Source organism: Phyllostomus hastatus, unplaced genomic scaffold (assembly GCF_019186645.2).
Source record: "Phyllostomus hastatus isolate PE091 unplaced genomic scaffold, TTU_PhHast_1.1 phas_contig_38, whole genome shotgun sequence".
In the NCBI taxonomy this organism is placed as follows: domain Eukaryota; kingdom Metazoa; phylum Chordata; class Mammalia; order Chiroptera; family Phyllostomidae; genus Phyllostomus; species Phyllostomus hastatus.
Genome location: NW_025333869.1, coordinates 17,955,318 through 17,976,120, shown reverse-complemented (window position 1 = coordinate 17,976,120; position 20,803 = coordinate 17,955,318). Strand labels below are relative to the sequence as shown.

At 50.0% G+C, this 20,803-nt stretch overlaps 1 protein-coding gene across 1 annotated transcript in view; it reads right to left on the bottom strand.

The window, feature by feature from the left end:
* ZCCHC24 (zinc finger CCHC-type containing 24) overlaps positions 1-18,624 on the bottom strand; it is a 59,145-nt gene extending 40,521 nt beyond the window's left edge. Inside the window, exons 1-2 of the mRNA XM_045842039.1 lie at positions 18,187-18,624; positions 6,425-6,625 (exon numbers count right to left, since the gene is read on the bottom strand). Of these exons, the coding sequence (XP_045697995.1) occupies positions 6,425-6,625; positions 18,187-18,432 (447 nt within the window). The 5' untranslated portion in view covers positions 18,433-18,624. The remainder of the gene's footprint in view (positions 1-6,424; positions 6,626-18,186) is intronic.
* Positions 18,625-20,803: the final 2,179 nt, after the last annotated feature.

Genomic DNA, 20,803 nt, shown 5'->3' with positions numbered 1-20,803 from the left:
GCATGCATAAAATTATACTATTCGTCCTATAACATATATAAATATATTTGCTAATAACAGCACAAAAGAGGCAGGTGGGTACAAATTTGTCTTGGGCTAAGAAAATTACTCCAGGTGGTAAGTAACTTGAATCTACACAGTAACAAGTGAAGAGAACCAGGAATGGGAAAGAAGGAAGCTAACCTGACAAATAGTTCAGTGTGCTCACTTGCTCTCTCTCCCTCTCTCTCTTTCTCAATACAGCAATTACATAATTGCTTTCCTTTCTTTTTCTACCTTCTTTAAAACACATAAAATTATATAATATAATAGTTATAACAAGTATTATTGAATTTTTAACATATATAGATGTAAAATGCATTAACAATAATGCTACAAAAACAAGGAAAAAAAGACTAGAGCTATGTAAGTGTACTAGTCACTAGAGTTAAGTTAGTATAAATTGGAAGCAGACTCTGATAAGTTAAGATGTATAAGATAAGTCCTGGAGCAATCACTAAGGAAATAGCTTTAACAATTGGAAAAAAAATCATTAAAGAAATTTAAATGTTACATTAAAAATCATCATTTAATGCATAAGGAAACAGTAAAGGAAGAATATAAGATGAGAAAAAACAGGAATAATTTACAAAACAAAAAGTAAAATGACAGACCTAAATCCAACTACATCAATAAAGGATTAATAATAGCATTATCAATAATGCGAAAGGATAAACAAACCAAACAAAAGGCAGAGATTGTCAGGTTGAATAAAAAGTAAACCAAGATCCAATTATATGTTATCTACAGGATGTGCACTTTAGTTTCAAAGATTTGAACAGATTGAAAGTAAAAAAAAAAAAAGGAAAAAGATCTATCATGTAAACAGCATCCATAAAAAAAGCTGGCTCTGCTGATGTCAGAAAAAATAGACTTTAAAACAAAAAGTGTTACCAGAGATAAGGAGGGCATTTTTGTGATGATAAAAAGGATGGCCCTGGCCGGGTGGTTCAGTTGGCTGGACCATCTTCCCAGTGCACCAGGGTTGCAGATTCAATCTCCAGGCAGCGCACGTGCAAGAGGCAACCAGTAAATACATGAGTGGGTGGGTCAATGAATGGATCTCTCTCTCTCTCTTTCTTTTTCCCTTCCTCTCTCTCTCAATCAATTAAAAACGAAAGATCAACCAAGCAGCGGAATACAATTATGAACATAGATGAACCTGATAAGAAAGCATCAAAATGCATACAGCAAAAACAGACAGAACTGAAGAAAAAATGGTCAATTAAACAATAATAACCCTGGCTGGTATGGCTCAGTGGATTGAGGGCTGGCCTGAAAAGCAAAGGGTTGTTGGTTTGATTCCCAGTCAGGGCATATGCCTGGGTTGTGGGCCAGGTCCCCAGTAGGGGGTGTGTGAAAGGCAACCACACATTGATGTTTCCCTCCCTCTCTCTCTCCCTCCCTTCCCCTCTGTCTAAAATGAATAGAGAAAAATTTTTAAAAAACGATAATTGAGATTTCAATACCCCTACTTACTATAATGAACAGAAGAACTAGGCAGAACATCAACAAGGATTCAGAAGACCCAAACAACATTTTAAACAAAATAGATCTAACAGACATCTATTAGAACACTCCACCCAACATCAGCAGATTATTCATAAGTGCTTGTGAACCATTCTCTAGGATAGCCCACATGCTAGGCTATAAAACAATGAAGTTAGAAGTGTTGAAATAATATAAAGTATGTTCTGTGACCCCAATAGAATAAAATTAGAAATCATTTTTAAAAGGTATCTGGGTTACTCATACATATGTGGATGCTGAAAACATACTTCTACATAACTAGTGGGTCAGAGAAGAAAAAGGGATATCAGAAAATACCATGTGATAAGTAAAAAAGAAGATACAACATACCAAACCTTACAGGGTGCAGCTCAGAGGAAAATGTATAGTTATAAACATCTACAGTAAGTTCTCACTTAACATCGTTGATGGGTTCTATGACTTTAAGTGAAACAATGAATAATGAAACCAATTTTACCATAGGATAATTGATATAAATAGCAGTTAACTTCCAATAGTACATCATCAATGTTGTAATGAAGCAACACTCACTGATAATGTGCTGTACATAAATAAAGAAACTAGAAAAAGAAAACTAAACTCAAAGCAAGCTGAATGAAGGAAATAATAAAGATTAGAGTGAAGAATTGAAAGCAAAGACTCAGAGGAATATTTGTACACCCATGTTTATTGAAGCATTATTCACAATATCCAAAAAGTGGAAGCAGTAGTTGCCTGTTGGTGAATAAATGTATAAACAAAATGTGATGATCGCACACATGCACACAGACGAATATTATTCAGCCTTAAAAAAGGAACTCCTGTCAGATGCTATGGTATGAATGAACCTTGAGGACATTTTAAGTGAAATAAGCCAGTTACAAAAGGACAGATAGTGTGTGATTCCACTTATAAGAGGTCCCTAGAGTAGTGAAATTCATAGAGAAAGAAAGTAAAATAGTGGTTGCCAGGGTCTAGGGGAGTAAAGAAGAGGGAGTTACTGCTTAATGGGAACAGAGCTTCCATTTTGCAAGATAAAAAAATTCTGTGGGTAGTGACGATGGCACGACAATATGAATGTACTTAATGTCACTGAACTGTATACTTAAAAACAGTTAAGATGGTACATTGTATGTTATATGAATTTTGCCACAATTTCTTAATAGATTAGAATGTTAAGTAATAAAATAGAAAATAGAAAAATTAGTACAGGAAATTAAACCAAACAAAATTGACAAAACTTTTGCTAGACTAAGGAGAAAAAAAGAGAAAAGAGTCAAATTACAAGAATCAGAAATGAAAGAGGGGAACATTAGACCAAGCTTACAGAGACAAATACAATTACAATAGAATATTATAAAGAACTATATGCCAATAAATTAGATAACGGATGAAAGGGACAAATTCCTAGAAAGACACAAATTACAGAAACTGACACAAGAAGAAATAGAAAATCTGAATAGACCTATAACAAGTAAAGAGATTGAACTAGTAATTTAAAAAATCTACCCACAAAAGAAAGCCCAAACTCAGATGGTTTTGCAGATGAATTTTACCAAACATTTAAAAAAGATTTAATATTAATACTTCACAAAATCTTCCTGAAAATAGAACAGAATGGAACACTTCCAAAATTGTGGAACTGATAAGTGATATTACATGAATAAAGCATGAAAACAATATGTTAAGCAAAATAATCTGGGCACAAAAGACCATGTATTATATGATTCCATTGATATGAAATGTCTAGAATAGGCAAATTTATAGATACGGAAAATAAATTAGTGGCTACCTAGGGGCTGAGGAATAGGCGGTGACAGCTAAGGAATGTGAGGTTTCTTTTTGAGATGATAAAAGTGTTCTATAACTATCGAAGTGATGGTTACACAACTCTGTGAATATACTAAAAATCATTGAATTGTACACTTTCAATAGTAAATTATATGGTGTGTAAATTAGATCTCATTAAAGCTATTATCAAAATAAGCACTCCACTTTTAAATATTATATATTCTGAGCTTTTTGTAATATTTTATTCAAGGCAAAGTTTTCCATGCCTTAAAAAAAGCCTTGTCCATGCATCCATTCATCCAGAAAGGCTTGCACTGAGCACTGGCTGTGTGTGGTTCCTTGAGCTGGCACAGGGGTTCAGACAGTGAGAGGTACAGAGGTGAATCTAGCCCAGCACTGCCCCTGAGCCTGTGGTCAGGTGAGGGGTGGGGGGCATCCAATTAAATTCCTGCCTGCCAAAATACCTAGTACCTTGCCAGGAGGGCGCACTCCACATTCTAACCCAAGGGAGAAAAAAATAATGCTAGCCAACATTTACTGAGTGCCCACTGTGTGCCAGGCATTGTGCTAAGCACTTTCCATGCATTTTTTCAATGGACCTTCACAATCCTATGAGTCAGTGTCCTCATTAGCCTCATTTTATCGATTATGAAACTGGTATTTCGGACACTTGCCCTCCCACCTCTTGTGAGGGCTGGAGGGAGATACCTGGGCCTGCAGGAGTCCCAGACAGAATCAGGTTTGTGATAGGGCCAGAAGAGGACTTCTACCCATTCAAGGGAGAAACTGAGGCTCTGCAGGCCTCGGGTGCCTCACTTGGAGTGGCATGGGTGCTCCAGGGGACCAAGAGGGCAGGGGCCCCAAGACCAGGATGCTCATGTTCATCTGCCCTCTCTTCAGCACTCCGCCTCCCCGAGACTCTGTTTCTTCAACTGTAAAGTGGGGCTATGACTCCTGTTTCTCCAAAGACTTAAGAGCCCTGGACGAGGTAAGTGAACACGCCATATATCCCACATGAAGGAAGAAACAGGGTTAGCCCTGCGCTGGAAAGTGAGAGGCACTGAGGGCAAGGGACCCTCTGTGCCCACATTTAGAAGAGCTCTGGCTCTGTCTGGAGAGAGGGCAGTGTGCGCATGCACACTCACATGCTCCTTCACCGGTCTGCCACCTCTGGCTCACCATCTGTTGCCTTTGGACAGTGGTCACACTGTGGGAGGCACAGCCGCCCTTCTTCCATCAATCCACCAGCCCCATTCAAACCCTCCTTCCCCTGGAAGCCTTCCCAGGCTGAGAGCCCAGAGTAAGCATACCTCCTCAGAGCCCTGAAAGCCCCTGATGGTGTCTGAGTATCACTTGCCTATTGCGGGGGGGTCGTAATATCCCAGCTCCTCCACTGACCAGCTCAATGATCCTGTGTAGTTCTTGACTCACACAAAGCATCATGTAACATGGGCTAATAAGAGCACTTTACACACACAGCCGTTGTGTGATGAATGAAATAATGCTTCAGGACACTTATCACAGTGCCTGTGTCCTTCAGTGGGGCTAGGTCCTGCTCTGCCAACCTCACAGACTGTGGGAAGGAGAGGATAGAGGGAGGTTTTCGAGGTATCATTGTGAATGGCTGAGAGCAGAGTCCCTCTGCTTGGGGGCTCAGCTGGGGAGGGCACTGGGAGGTGCTGACTAGGTGGCTATGGACATGACTTTGAAGACCATCCAGATCCTTAGTTGCTCATTTGCCCTTTCTCCTATTCAGACACCCTCTGGGGGTAGGGCCTCACCTTCTGCTGAGATCCCCTTGTGCTCAGGGCCCCTGCTCACTACATATTGAGGGACAGACAGGGCCCACTGGAGTGTGGATCTGGAGAACAGCCACCAGTGGGTCAGCTCCCACTGCTCAGGAACCAGGGAGGGCCTCTCTTGCCCAGGGGTAGGGGGAGGCCAGATCACTGGAGTGCATGAATCACCGGGTGGGCAGGGCTTACTAAAATGCAGCTCTAGGGTGGGCCTGAGATTCCGTATTTCTGACAAGTTCCCAGGCAACAACGTATTCAGCTATGCCTGGCTGTACTTTAAGTAGCAAGGACAAAAAGCACAGCATGACCACTTGTGATGGGAGTGGTGAGCGGGAAGCACATCTCAGCTTCCCGCTGGTCCTGGCGGGACCCAGCCCCACCCAGCCAGGCCCTCAGCTTCCAACATCTGGAGGGTGAGACAACATGGATTTTCTGAGTTTACAGGATTCCGTTTCCATTACATATATGAAATAAAGTAGTACCACATCATAAAAACATAGGAAAATATGAAAAAATAGTAGGGAAAAATCACTGATAATCTCATACCATATTTAAAACAACTGTTAACCTCTCTTCCCAGGATTCCAAAGCCATGTCTGTCAGAGAGCCAGGGGTCATCTCATGAGTGGGGTCAGCCTCAGAAGTCCCACTCAGTCATGGCGAAACATTTGGTGAGAGACAGGGGTTGCTCCCCACACCCTTGACCTCCCAGTCCCCTTCCCCCCACCCCCAAGCCCCACAGTGCCTTCACCCAGACCCATTGTGGGGGCACAGACTTATGGCAGGCCCACTGTCATCACAGGCAGCAGGTTGAGGAGCCTACTGCAGAGGAGGTAGAGGTGGGGCTTGAGGGAGGGGGTGCACATCTGGATTCCTGGCCCAGAGCCCACATTCTTTCCCTGTGAGTTTGAGGAGTTGGGGTCTCAGGAGAGAACTGTGAGGAGGCAGCTGGCCTCCATCCCACTTCCCTGTAACAAGACCCAGCCTGGCAGGGAGACTGGTGGGCCTTCAAGACCCAAAACCTCATTTTGGGGTACCCTACCGAGATTTCTGCCTAACCAGTGCAGGTCCAAGCTGAGCCTCTGTCCTGTTCATACCAGCCAGACTTATCTCAGAAATACCAGAGGGACAAAAAGGTGGGGACCAGAGAGAGCCATGGGGCCACTTGCTCATGGAAGGGGACAGGGGACAGGTGGGGAGGTGATCCACCTGCCTACCCATCTACCCATAGAAACTGTTACACAGTTGATAGCGAGCCCACAAGCCCCACCTGGGCCAGGCTGCCTTACCTGGGGGCAGTCCTTGATGTAGTGTCCTTTGTTGAAGCACAGGTGGCATAGGTAGTTGGGTGGGGGCCTCTTGCTGGGCTTTCGGGTCTCGGAGGTGAGGGTCAGGTCAGAGAAGTGCTCGGTGAGGGAGCTGAGGCCATCAGCAATGTTGTTGAGGGAGCCATAGGGTGAGGCGCTCTTGTACACGCTGCTGCTCAGTGCCTGCGGGGACAGAGGCTGTGAGGGCTCTGGAAGGCCTGGACATGCTCATTCACAGCTATGACCTCGGGGAAGTTTCCATGGGTGGGCATGCACTCACACACAGGCACACACACTTAAATTCATAATGGCCCGGCAGCTGCCCATGGGCTCTGGCCTCCTGGAGCCTGAGTTCTAATCCAACTCTGGTTGTGTGTCCATGGCACACCAGTTAACCACTCTGAATGGTGACTACCTCCTAGGGTTTCTATAAGACTAACATGAAGTCACAAACACATAGCACTTATCTCCTGCCTGACACTTAGGAACCACTCAGTAAGTGGTGATGATCATGGTGATGATGATGATGATGATGATGATGATAATTATTATTATCATTAATCCTTTACACACTGCATAGAGATAAGCAAGTATAGCAGAAAATAACCTGCTAGGTTTGAGGCTCTTTTGCTTACTGGCAGAGTGACTGTAGACAAGTCACTTATCTCTGAGCTGACTCAGTTTCCTCAACTTATAAGGAAGAGGAATGTCAGAGGGTGCACAGTTTCCAGGGCACAGAAGAGCAGACTGCAAGTCAGTGCTTTGCCTTCTCTCCTGCGGCAGGAGGCCTGTGCAGACTGTGTCCGGGGAGCCCTTGCCCAGCCAGCCAGCTCTCTGGGAGCCCAGGGAGGAAGTTGCCCACCTCTCCCACCTCTCCCACCTCTCCCACCTCCAGTTGACAGGAACCAGATGTCTTGCCTGGCTTCAAAGCAGACACGGCCCAGGCCCCCTCCTGGTGTATACACCCTCTATTTATAGGAGTCACAGGCTCCGCAGCCAGGCACACTGGAATTTAGCGAAGGCGGGCCTGCGGTGAGGCCATGGGCCCCCTTTCCTGAGGCGAGGCCAAGACAGAAAAGAGGCAGCTTCCTCAGGAGGGTCCATGGCAAACCTGGCCATGGGCTTGGTAATCGCCTGACCCCAGCTCAGGTGCCCAAGAACTCCAGGAATGAACTACAGGCCTTGAGGAGCCTTGGGCCTAAATGGAGAGACATGGCCTTGTTCTTGAGAGTCCCCAGGCTGGTGGGTGAGGAGAGCCTGAGAGACAGCTGCCTCAGTTTCCCTTACAAAAACAGGGCAGACAGGGGCCCAGGGTGGTGATAGTTCTTTCTGTGTCCCCTCAGTGGGAGAAGGGGATGAAGGTGAGTGAAGAGCTGGCCCCAAGGGACTAGGCACCCCCATAACCAGGATAGAGCCCACCCCCCCACGTTTGCCTCAGCCTCCCTACTTGTTCCATCTCTAGGGATTTGGCACATGCCCTCTAGAGGACACAGCCCTCACCATCTGGGTGCCAACACTGCCCTTGGCTCCCTGGACACCCTGCTACATGACCCTGGGCCGGCTCCTTCCTCTCTGGACCTCTGTTCCCTCCAGTGCAGGTTTAGATTGGAGCCTAGGATCTGTAAGGAAATCCACAGACAGCACATCCAGGGCAGCCCAGGCCCAACACAGAGCTGGCCTCCAGCAACTGGGCACATTACTCAAAGGCTCCTATGACCATCTCTGCTCTGCCACTGACCAGGGCCACCATGAAGCCCAGGGCCAGTGGAAGATACCACACAAACCTGCATTCAGTCTGAAAGAAACTCCAGCTCTCAGGTGGGTTTCTTTCAAATGGGGTGGCCCATCCTGTGAGGCAGAGGGTCCCCATCCCTGAATGTGTGGGAGCCAACAGTGAACAACCTCAAGGGGTATGGGCGGGTTCTGATGGAAACGAAATTAGATGATAGCTGAGCACCTACTATGTACTAGGCCCTGAAAACTTTACACATATTAAAATAATTGATGCTCACAATGGGGAACAATAAGACATTGTCCCCATTGGACAGACTGCTGATGTTCCAACTTGCATTGAGTGACCTGGGAAACTTTTAACAAATAATTTTGTGGACCCCACTTCAGGCCTACCAAAACAGCCACCTGGGACTGAGGACTTGGAGTCCACACTTTTTACTATGATAAACTATACCTACATAAAATCTACCAGTTTAACCATTTTTAAGTGTACAGTTCAGTGGCATTACGTACATTCACATTATTGTGCAACCATCCCCACTGTCCATCTCCAGAAACTTTTCATCACCCCAAACTGAAGCTCTGTCCCCATTAAACACTAACTCCCCCTTCCCCACCCAAGTTCAAATAGGCATTTTTAAATCTCTCTCAGGCAGTTCAGGTACAACCACCTGGCAGAGCCCCCAGACTTTTCAACTGTCAAGGTCTCTCAGTAGATGGACTCTAGGCCTCTCCCCACCCCACTAGCCTGAAGGAGGGCAGCATAGCCCCAGCCTCCCAGAGAAAAGTTCATCCAAACACGAAACTTGAAGCTCTAAATGCGTGACTCACTCTCATGGCTGGGAAATGCAATTTCACAAATAACAACCCTCTTTTCCCCCCTTTTTCTTTCTTTTTTTCCTTTTTCTTTTCTGGATGAGATAGAAGCAAGTAAGTCCACAGGAATCAGGACTGTTTTGGCAGCTAATTGTCGAGAGGAAGGGGAAGTTTCGTGGGTGCCAGAAAGTGCGCTAATTACACCCTGAAAAACCTTCCCCTCGTTGTGCAGCCACACTCTCCTGCCCACGGGCAGCTCTGCTGGTATCCCTAGGCAGCCTGAGTCCTCTGAGCAGGCTGCCTTCTCCCTGGCAGCTCGACACCTCAAGAGGGTTCCTGCTTTGCCCCTGTCACACAGGCAGCTCCAGGTCAGACAGGCGAGGCCAGAGCTCCTCTCCTCACTGCTGCTCCCACCTGCAGAGTCCTCTGGCCTGTCCCCCACAGCTGCTCCAGCCCCAATTCAAGAGGATGCTGCCTTAGAGTTGAAAGGACAGAGAGTGGTGAGCTGATACAACCTCACTCTCACAGATGGAGAAACTGAGACCCAGAGACGACCAGGGCACACAGCCAGGCCCAAGGGCCAGTCCTGCCTGCCAGTGTCGCAAAAGGTGGGTGGGGCAGCAAGCTGTTTCCTCTCCGAAAAAGTCAAGGAGGAGCTCAGGCCATGGAGGTGAAAGGTGAGTCGGCCTCTCAGATGTTTTCATGGCCTGTGGCGACGGGACAGAGCAAAAGCCGGGACACACAGAGCTTCCTCCCCTTTGGCTGCAGAGCTGAGGCCTGACTGCTTGGGTTTCCCAGTTGCAAAATATAAAATGGAGCAGGGAAGGTGGGCAAACTTGATGATTCCTGCAGCTCTCGGACTTTCTTAAGGTCCGACACCCAGGTACTGAAAGATACCCCCAGGGTCCAGCATGCAGGGTGCACTTAATCAACAAGGGTGCCATCTGTTCCAGGTCCTGCCATCTGTAGCCAAGGGCAAGATTGGGCAGAAGCTCCCTTTATCAGGCAGCCCCTAACTCTGCAAGAGCAGAGCTGTTCCTCTGTGTCCCACAGAACAAGTGTTTTTCTGCCTCCAGTTTTGCACTTGCTGTCCATCTCCAGGAGGCCTTCTCTATGTCCATCCCGACCTCCTCTGGGCCCCGGCTCCTGGTCTGGTTCTAACTCTAGTGTTGGGGCCTCAAAGCCACCCCTTCCTCTCCCTCAGGCCTCAGACTCTACAGGACCGTGTGAAAGCACAGATTCAGGAGCTCCTGAGGCCTTGCTGGCCACGGAGGCCCCAGCTTCCTCCAGGGGTCTCCTGGACCTCCCTGCCATAGCCCTGTCCCTCAGTGCTGTGGGTGGGGTGGGCCCACCCCATGACTCCTCTGTTCTCGCCTCCTCCTGAAGGAGCTCTGAAGTCTCTCTCTAATCTCTTTGCCATGTGATGCCTCCTCATGTCTCCACAAAGCTGGACATCCTGAAGGCAAAGATTCTCCCATGCTTGTCACTCTAGAGCCTCTCCTTACACTTGTGGTAGTCCTGGGTACAGATAATCCCAGGCAGGGAAGGGCCTGGGAGCCCCACTTGACCGAAGAGAGAACGGATGCCTTAACACCTTGAAGGAGTTAGGTTGAGGTCACCAGGTTCCTGTGGACCAAATCAGAGGGTGGTCTCTCCCCAGATTAAGCTGCTCTGGGTACTGGTTGAGAGCAGCCCATTAGTGTAATGGGCAGAACCCTCTGGGCCATCAAGGCCCAAATCACCAGCCTGGGGGGGGAAAACCATCTGTCCTTCCTCCTTAGGTCAGGGGCCCAAGCAGCCAGCAGGAAGTGTGGGAGCCTCACACCACATCTGCAGAACAGAGTATCAGACTTCTGTCCATCGTTGGAACTTCTCCAAGGTTCTGGCTTGGTGGCTGGGGAAAGTTAGATGGGAAGACATTGTTTATTCTGATATTAGCTGTGCCACATACTTGACTAGAACCTTTCCCTTTCTTAGTCCTCGGCACTACTTTATAGAACTGGAAACTGAGGCTCAGAGAGGCTGAGGAACTTGCCCAAGTGTGTGGCTGAGAGGAGATTCACACTCACCCAGATCTGCCGGTCTATTATATTCCAGCCACAACACAGCCTCCAAGGCTTGGCTTCCCCTCCAGGAAGGAGAGCCAGAGGAAAACGCCAGGTGTGAACCACTCTTCTTGGCACAGAGGTCTTGTGACATCATATTGCCAAGCCCCTCGGCACTGGCAAGATGAGGCACTGGCTTTTCTGGGAGACGTGAGGGATTAGGGTCCTGGGGTTGGTGGTTCTGCTGAGGGATTTGGGGTACAGAGGCAGAGATTTCCAAGGCTGACTCTGCCTGCCAAGCTGTGCTCCTCCTCTCCCCCACCCCTCCCCCTGCACCAGGACAGTAAGAGGGCACAGTAGGTGGGGGACAGGCCAGAACTAGGGCGGGTGGACAGAAGCTTCCAAGACCAGCCTAGAGGGAGAAGACACCAGTGCAGAGTGGAGAGGCAGGGACAGTGGGCAGACACGGAGCAACACCTGCAGGGAAGGACATGCTAGTGGGTGAGACAATGAGAAGGGCAGCATCTGAGGTGGCCTGGCTGAAGCAAACAATGAGCCCTGCCCTGCAGACCTGAGAGGAACCCGGAGGGGAAAATCTCTGACCCTAGTCCCCAGCTATGTGGAGGTTCTTTCATCAGTTGAACATGACTGCTTTCTTATCCCAAAAGTCTCCCCTGCACTCCTGCCCACAAAAACATGTGTATGCATGCATACACACACTTGCACATACATTGACACCCATACTTCTCTTTTTGAGACAAGAAACCACTTATCACACAAATGACTCCACTCCTTCTCCAAGGGATCTGCACTTCTACCCCTAGAGTCTATCTGGGGCTTTAGCCCGGAGTCAAGTGCATGCACACAGGCACACACCCTGTACACATGAGCAGAGGTGGATGTGGGTTGGGCTCAGGGAGAGGAGGAGACAACTGGTTGTCAAGGCAAGGAGTTGGCCAATGGGAAAATGAAACCACACCTGGAAGGAAGGTTTCCCTAGCCACAGTCAGACTCCAGCTCTGCTCCTGTTTGTTTCCATGGTCCAAAGCTGACCTGTAGGTCAGGAAGGTGGCAGAACCAGCACCTTTACCCAGGCAACCCTTTGCCCAGGACCACTGAGGGCACCATTGCCTCCTGGAGGTCCATTCACCCAGGACATGCAAAACACAGCCAGTGCTCAATGAGACATTCTAATTTAAATAGGCAGTCCAAGTTCTTTTTGGTAGAGAAGGAGCAGGGAGAGTGAAATGGGGAAAGGGCCAGGAGATGGAGGAGCAGTGGCAGCAGGGCAAGGCATAGAAGACACAGGGGAAACACCCTCTCCCCACTCACATCCTCCTGCTCCTACCTGAGTCACCAACCACATGACAGGTGCTCATGGTTCACAGCACTGAAGCCCTCTCCCCAGCTACAACATAGGCACTGGGGATCAGGCTGCTTCTCCTAGAGTGCATTAATTGAATGAAAGCAGAAAGCATGAATCAGAATCTGAGGACTAATTGGTACTCTAATATTGGTCAGTCTGGGGTACTGCTGAGGCTTGCAGCCTCAATAGAAGAAGACCTTGATTAGGACTCCACCACTGACATGAGGGCACCATGATCTCCTTGAAATCATACACAACCATGTGTACCTGTATGTGCATGTATGCTGTGCTGTGTGCACTGTGGAAAGTAGAGAAGCTTTAGGTATCTTCAGATTCTCAAAGAAGGTCAAGAACCATCAGTACACCTAAGTTTCGGCTAGGACTCCTCTAGGGACAAGGTTTCACCATCTCCCAAATCTTCTTTCCAATTAACCAAGATCCCATCAAACATTCCTTCTGTGAGACAAAATGAGAGGTTAAGAGACTGAAGAGAGTGTTCACATAATCACAGGAATGGGGGAGGAAAAGAGGAGAAGGTTCAATTCAAGTCATCCTCCCACCCATCCACCTAGGAAACATTAGCTGAGCACCTAGTATGCCCTGGGCACCGACTAATGATCAGATGCTAGGACTGCAAACACACACACATACACACACACACACACACAGACAGTTCAATCATCCTGAGACCTAGGCTGCAGCCCTGGTCTCCCACTGATTTCCTGACTGTTTCATCCTCCTCTTGAAGAGCCTTAGTTTCCCCATCCAGACAATGCGGATGCTACACACAGGCTACAATATGAGACAAAGGTATAGGAAGTGCTCAGTGTCCATCTCCTCTGCCTCTCCCAAGCAAGGCTGCCCTTGGACTCACATCCCATGGAGCCCCATGCTGAGTGTCTGAGGAGTGGCTGGAGCAGGGGCACAGAAGAGAACCCAGTACCCATGACCAGTGCTACCACTCCTCAAAAGGTCTGGGATCAAGAAGACAAGGTCAGAAGCACTGAGGCTTGACAGAATGTTCCTGGTTATGGCCTGCCCTGCAGTGGCACCCATAAGAATGATCCAGATGGGAGCCACCCTTGAGACCAGAAAGATGAGCCACTGAGACTACTGCAACTGGACTACAGTAGAGTTCTAGATCTGGCTCTGCCCCTGACTTACTGGCTGACCAGCCAGATCTTTGCTTTCTCTTCTGAAGGTGGAGGCTATGAAGAAAGAGAGGCCAAGATTAAAGCACCACTGGAGAGTAAGCAACTGCTACTCAAGAGCATCTTCTCCACAGGACCCTACTCTTGGTGCTGACAGAGCTTGGCTCTCTGTCACTGCTAATTAGTAATTACTAATGCTGTTTGCTTTCCTCACTACCACCTGACTCATAAGTTCTCTGAGGTTCGGTCTCCTCTCTGAGGCTAGTCCCACCCAGTTAACTTCATTTGATGAAGGGTGGATCAGGCCACCTCAGCCAATAAGCCCTCAAAAGACAGTCCCCCTTTTTTGAGTCACAGCTCAGCTTCCTGGGGGTGGCCAAAGGGAGCCAGGCATCCTTTCAAACTCCTGTCTAGGCCAGAGCGGTCATTCCTCCCAGGACCTGGGTCTGTACCTCCCACCCCACTCCATACAGACTACAGAGGCTGCTGAGAACAAATTCAGCTCCTAAAACCCACTCTTAGCCCCAGTGAGGCAAACTCCCATCCTCATACAGGGATGTGGCTTTGTTCTACACATCCACCTTGGTAATGTGACCCCTTGGTTCATCTGTCCCTGTGGAGGGCACAGGGGACACATCAAAACCTTCAGAAGAATTGTCAAGACCTGGGGCCCTTTTAAAACAGGACCCCATAGTCGCTCCTCCTAGGATTCTAAGAGTCCTGTCTATGCAGAATTGCTGAAGCCTTATCTGTTAAGCCTTGTGACACCTTTGACACTTTTCTCAAATCTCCTACAGGCAGGTCAGAGTGGTAAAGGGGTGGGGGGGGGGGTCCTTCAATGCTGCAGAAGATGGTGCTAGGACCTGGGGAGGGCCCCTGGGTTCACAGTTCCAGGAGGAGCCTCCTAAGGGTTGGAACTATCCAACAAGGAAGATGTCTGCCTCAGTGGAGTGTTCCTTGGGTCTGGAGATGTTCCAAAGAACACTGCTAGGTGTTCTGTGCCAAAAGGTACTCCAGTCAAATAGGCATGGAAAATGTTGGGTTGAAAAATGATTAATAGGTTTTGTGCTGCAGGACTTTTCAGACCCTTTACAGTGCTAGAGGGCATTGTGTGTCTCTGAAGGAAGGACAGTATGCTATGCTTTCCAGATGCATTTCACCCCAAAGCCTTTCCCCACAGTCCCCATGAAGAATTACTTGACCATGTGGTCACATCTGCAAGCCACACCTGTCCCTGGAGGAACAGGGAAAGAAAGGGGCTTCCCTAATTGGACCAAGGGTGGCATAGCCACCTCTCTCCCCTTGAGAGGGCACAGGGACTACCCAGGAGGGTCTCTGAGCATCACTCTGAGGGGCACAAGAGCTAATGCTCAACAAGGTCATAATTCTACTTTTCTGGAAGTGGGGTCCCACTGTACATACACAGCTGTGAATTTAAATTCCAAACAAAACTTGGCAGGGAAGACCCCATGTCTCCCACCTCCCCCTCCCTCTAAGAGCTGCCTTCCTTGAGTACCTGGAGAGAGAGAGAGAGTGCTAAGCCAAGGGCTTCAGGAGTCTCTATCCAAAGACAAGGAGTTATCACAAATGATGGGTTGAAAGAGGGTTCACAGGGCCCAGTTTCTAGACCTAGATGCCTTTTTTAAAAATTGCACAAAGTGTCTCTGCCTGCTTTGGCCTGGTACCCTCACCACAAGCTGAGAAGCTGAGGAGCACCTCCAAGTATCCAAGTCACCTCCTGATGCTTGCTCCTGCACTTGCACATGAACTCTGCCATCTTTCTCTCTGCTTCCAGGGCCAGTGTTCCACTCAGAACCCTTGGCTTATCTTCAGCTTCCAGAGCTGAGGTTCCAGAGGCACAATGGGCTTCTGTGCCCCCACGTCCTCAACACCCCCACCCCCCGCCCAAATCCCAGCTGCATTCATGGTGTTTTGCTATTGTGGTGGGAGCAGCCTGGGGGTGGTGCAGGAGGGGGTGGGCTCTTGGCACGGGGACTGGCGCAGACAGGCTGTGGTCAGCAGTCAGCATGCAAGTCACATTCACAGGCACTGCCACTGGGACTGCCAGGCCTCGCACAGAATGGCAACGCTCCTGGGTCCCTGTGTTCCTTCACAGAGTCCCCTCCGGTCCACACACGATCTGCTTCCTTTTCAACTGGGCCCTTGGTAGCATTTAGTTGTGGGGTATTTTTCTTGCCTTCTCAGCCAGTGGCTATTTTGGATCCACATTAGGTCACTGACTAAGTCCTAGATGCAGGAGAAGCCTGTCCCCAGGAGCACAGCTAGGGCTCCAAGAGGGTTTAGGAGGTGAAGTGGCTGACAGGTGAGAATAAGTGAGCTTGAAGCCAAGACAGCCTTCTGGAAGTCAGCAAGCACAGTCCTCCAGCCCCTCCAAGGAAGCCACTGGCCTAGGAGCACAGGAGAAGCCCTTGTTACCTCCCTAACACGGCCTGTCTGTAGGCACATCCTCTCCTGTTTGTACAGCTCTCAAATCCCATGCACACCACTGAGACTACATTTAACAACAGAGACTACATTTAACAGATCGGTGAACTGAGGCCCAGAGACAGGAATGTTCCTCAAAGTTAGGTCATGAAAGACTTTTTTCCACTGCTCTACATAACCTTGGCTAGCTCCTTCTACACCGACCCCAGCGAAGGAATGTGCCTCTTCATGGGGAAACTGAGGTAAGCAGCAGTGAAGTGACAGAACGTAGACCCTGCTAGGATTCTGGATGCCAGAAATTTCCAAGACAAGGCACACCATCCTCCTCCCAAGGGACTCCTGATGGACAAAACTCCCAGGCCCTCTCAGCAGAGACCCACCTTTGGGGAGCAAGGCCACCATAGGATGGGGACAGAGGAAGACTAGTAGGGGTGATTAGGGACCCCCACTTGACCTATAGGTCACTCACCCTCTTCCCTTATGGCTTCCACAGGACCTTCATGAAATCACCCAACCATTCGCACAGTATCATCCTGTCTGTCTTCTAATCTGGGCCCCATGAGCCCATGACTGAGTCCCCAGAGGTCCACACAAAGCTCAACAAATTTTTGCTAAGACAACTGAAAAGACCCACTCACTGAAAAAACACCTCACACTGCCCTCCAAAGTCACTCATCCCCAAAGCCAGTTCCCTGAAGAGGCAGCAAATTCTCTTACAAGAAAGAAAGATTCCCAGCCAAAAACAATTCCTCGTGTGGAGCGTGCTTTACAGTCTACAAAGAGCTTTGGCATACAAATTCTTTTTCCTGTCACCAAAGGCTGCCTCTCCACACTCCTCTCCTTCAACTGTGCCCAACCAGCCCAACACAGGTCAACCAGTCCTTCTCTCAGTTCACCTGGTGTTGGCCCACATCTAGCCTGAGGCCAGCATTTTATATGTCCATGTCCCCTCTAGTCAGTAATGGCAGAGTTGAACACACGATGGGGCCAGAAAGGGAGACCCTCTGTCTCACCTTTCATCCCTAGTGCACTGGTGCCTACACAGGACTTCTCTCCAAATGTTCAGGCCTTGGACTGTCCTAAAACTAGCTGGTGTGCTAAAGTCTAGAAGGAAAATGACCCTCATGTGTGTCCTCTCCCTCACCCCTTCCCCCTGAACTTTTACAGAGAGAGCTGCTAGAAGGTGAGTGAATGAAGGCCACAGAAGGGTGCCTGCAGTTCACAAATGAAGCAGGAGTAAGTGGGAGTGGGGGAGGAGGGGGAGGAGGAGTCCAGCTGAAAAGAGAAAGGAGTGGTATATTGGAAGACTCTGAAGACCCTCAAAAGGGGCTGTGAGTTCCTGGCAGTCTGTGTGTGTTTATTTAGCTGGGGAAGAAGATGCCTGCCCTCTTTCACTTTGTAACTGAATCCACCCAACAGCAGACTTTGTAAGCAGTGGGCCCAGGTTTCTAGAGAAGGCACTGGGCAGCTGGAATCCTTCCCCCTACTAGCCCCCCTCCCAAGAGCTCAAAAGGATTTCCCTTTCATTTCCTTCCAGGCTGGGAGGGCGGGGGACAGCGCAGTCTGTGGGGTCAAGCCCTCAAAAACCACTTCCTATGTGGCTGGGGGAGGGCGAGCAGCTGGAGGATGTATCTGGGGGTCCCAGTGTGCGAACAGCAGGAAAAGCCCTCTGGGCGAGTCACTGCTCTCCAGGGTGCACTTCGGGTCGGAAACCACCGAGGTCGAAGGAGAAAAGATTTTAGGCCCCTCAAGAGGAGATCGGAGTAGAATCTGCACTGTCGGTCCCAGCTAGCGGTGGCCAAGAGGGGGATGGGGTTGGGTGTGGGAAGGACACTTGGAAGGGTCTCCCCGCCCTGGCCGCGCCCTGGCTGTCTGGAGAGAATCCGGAGCCCCCCAACCAGCTGGCCCGCCCCTGACCCCTTTAAGCTGGGTGCCCCGGGGTAGGAGAGGGGGTGGGAGAGCCCCGCCCGCGCCTGAGCTGTTCCCGGCTGGGCTCAGCCGGGAGGTGACGCGCTCCCGGCGCCCCGGGGACTTCGGGCAGCGAGTTTGGCAGAGCTGAGCCAAGCCAAGCCAAGCGGGGCCGGGCAATACGGAGCCAGGCCAGGCCAGGAAGAGCGGGGCAGATAGGAAAAGGCCCCCTGCCGTCGACGGAGTGGGGGGTGGGGGGCGGCGCGCAGGGGCACCCACCTCTCCGCGCTGCAGCTGGAAGAAGCTGTTGAGATAGCTGGAGTGCAGGGGCGAGCCCAGCTGCTCCGGGCGGCCCTTGCCAAACGCCAGCTCTGGAGGCGCTGCGCCAGGGGGAGGCTCGGGCCGGAAGGCATCGAAGGCGCTCGCCTGGTGAGTGTCCTGCAGCGACAGGTAGACCCAGTTGAGCAGCTGGGCCGGCTGGTAAACCGAGGCGGCGCTCGTGTCGATGGCCGAAAGCAGGCTCATTTTGCGGCTGCGGTGCCGGCCCCTCCCCGGCAGCCCACTTGCGCCCCCCACCTCCAGCGGAGGGGCGGGCACCGGGGAGCCTGCGCCCACTGCCTGCCGCCTGCTCCCCGACGGCGATCGCCCGCGCCCTGCGCCCTGCGCCCTGCGCGTTGCCCGCCACTGCCGCCGCCTCCCTGGACTGCGGCTGCAGCGCGCGCGGGCGGAGGAAAGAGGCAGCGAAAGTTGGGCAGGAAACTTTTGGGCCCTCCCACTTCGCTAAGCCCGCCCCGCCCGGCGCAGCGATCCGCTATCTGCCTCAATGTTGACCCCTTAGGCGACAGCTCTCGGGGTGGGGCCCACAGAGACCGCTCCCCTTCTATCATCGTTTTCGACCCCCATTGGCTGTCTTCTTGAATATAAAGTAGTGGGGCGGGGCGAACAGGGGACTAGAGCTCATTTAAATATGTAGCTCCGTGTAGGGCCGCCCCTGGGCGGCCCCCTTCCAGGCCCCACCCCTCCCCCCCGGCGCCCCTAGTCTTACTCGGGTGTCTGCGGGAACTCTCAGTACAGCAGCGTTCCGATCAAGCTCGTCTTGTGCTGCTCTTGGCTCTCTTCTGTCTCTCGTTCTTTCCAAATGCCCTCCATTAACTTCTTTGTCACTCGGTTTTCTTTTTATATTTTCCCAACCTGTCTCACACTGCCTTCTCTCTCAGATTGTTATCTCCCGTGTCCCTCGTCTCTACGCCCGTCTTTCTCCGAGGCTCTGTCTCGGTCTCTTCGTCCGTTCCATTTCCTTCTAGTCTGATGTGTCTCTGTCTCCCCCGCCCCTCCTAGATCCAGACACACACACACACACACACACACACACACACACACACGCACACACACACACACATCTCCCCCCTTTCTCTCGCTATCACTGTAGGACCCTCCCCCTCCTACTTAATTCCTTCCATCTGCAGAATCGCTTTGCGGGCCGACTCTGCCAAGGGGGGCCCGAGTTCCTGCCCCAGGAAGGACTCCCCGCCTCCTTCCCTCGCCTTCTCCCCACCCCCTCTCCCTTTCTTGTTTCTGCTCTGGGCCAGCCTCGCTTCTCGTCCCTTTCTTCTCCCCAGATCCGCGGGGTCCTGCGAGTCGCCAGAACACCAGATGGGTCCGAAGGAGCTTGGAAGACGACTGCCACCCCCACCCCCATGCCTTCCAGGACAACCCAGCTAGTCCAAGTATGCCTGGAGCGAGCCCCCGCCCCCACCTGACTCACCCCAAAGCCCTGGGGCCCTCTCACTCTGAAGTGGTCACTCGCTGCCTGCACTGCACCAGCACCAGGAACCTAGCGTCAAGGCTCCTGGAGGGGACCTAAACCCCCTCTCCCACCTCAAACCTGGTTCTGGTGCCATTCCACCAACGTGTAAGTGCCAGCTCTGCCACCTTCCTGCTAAATAACCTGGGCGTGGTGCCTAAGCTCTTAGAGTGAACTTGTAAAATGGGGAAAATGGGGACAGTCACCGTCCAATCTCTGGGGATATTTGTGAATTTACCAATTTGAGCTTGGTTATCAGAAGATATCCCATAAAGGTCAGCTCTCTGCCACCCCCCTCCACGAAGATTTCTTCCATGATCTACATCCACTCACATCTGTGAGTTCTTAGACCTGAAAGCACTTCAGTGAAGACCAATGAAGCTCTTTTCCAATGTCACTAACCAAGAGCCCCTTCAATTTTTTTCAGTCTCATTTGATCATGTTTTTAAAGATTTTGTCTATCAAATGATTTACAATTATTGATACAAACCATAGCTCATATACCAATCATATCTTAATATTTTATTTATCAGAGAAACTTCTATACAGTACCCTTTATATTTTAAAAGTGTTAACCTATTTGTTTAAAGAAAAAGTACACACACACACACCATTAATAATGTGTGTGATAATCATTTTACTCTTGAAAATATTTGGGGTCATCTCTGGAACTCTGCTACTATCTTTGAGATTCCAGGGTGGGGTATGGTGGGGGATAGAATTTGAAACCACTGACCCAGACGTTCCCTGGAGTTTGTAGAGAAAACTTCTGTTCAGAGAGGGGACATCTTCTAATTACACAAGCAGCAGTTGGGGAGCCCGGAGAAGACCCTGAAACACTCACCTCCAGGTAGAGCTCTCTGTCTCTGCCTCCCACTCTTCTGGGCAAGGATAGTCCTGATAGTTCGAAGGTGGTCCTAATGTGAGTTGCAAATTCAAATTGCTTTAGGGGTCAGGCCATTACCACCAGATATGAGGCAATAAACAGGCAGTGATGGAGCATGTGAACTAAACTGCTAGCTACACAAAACCCTTCTGTCATGGTTCTCAGCCTGAGACAGTTGAGTCTGACAACTGCTTAGAAACATGTGG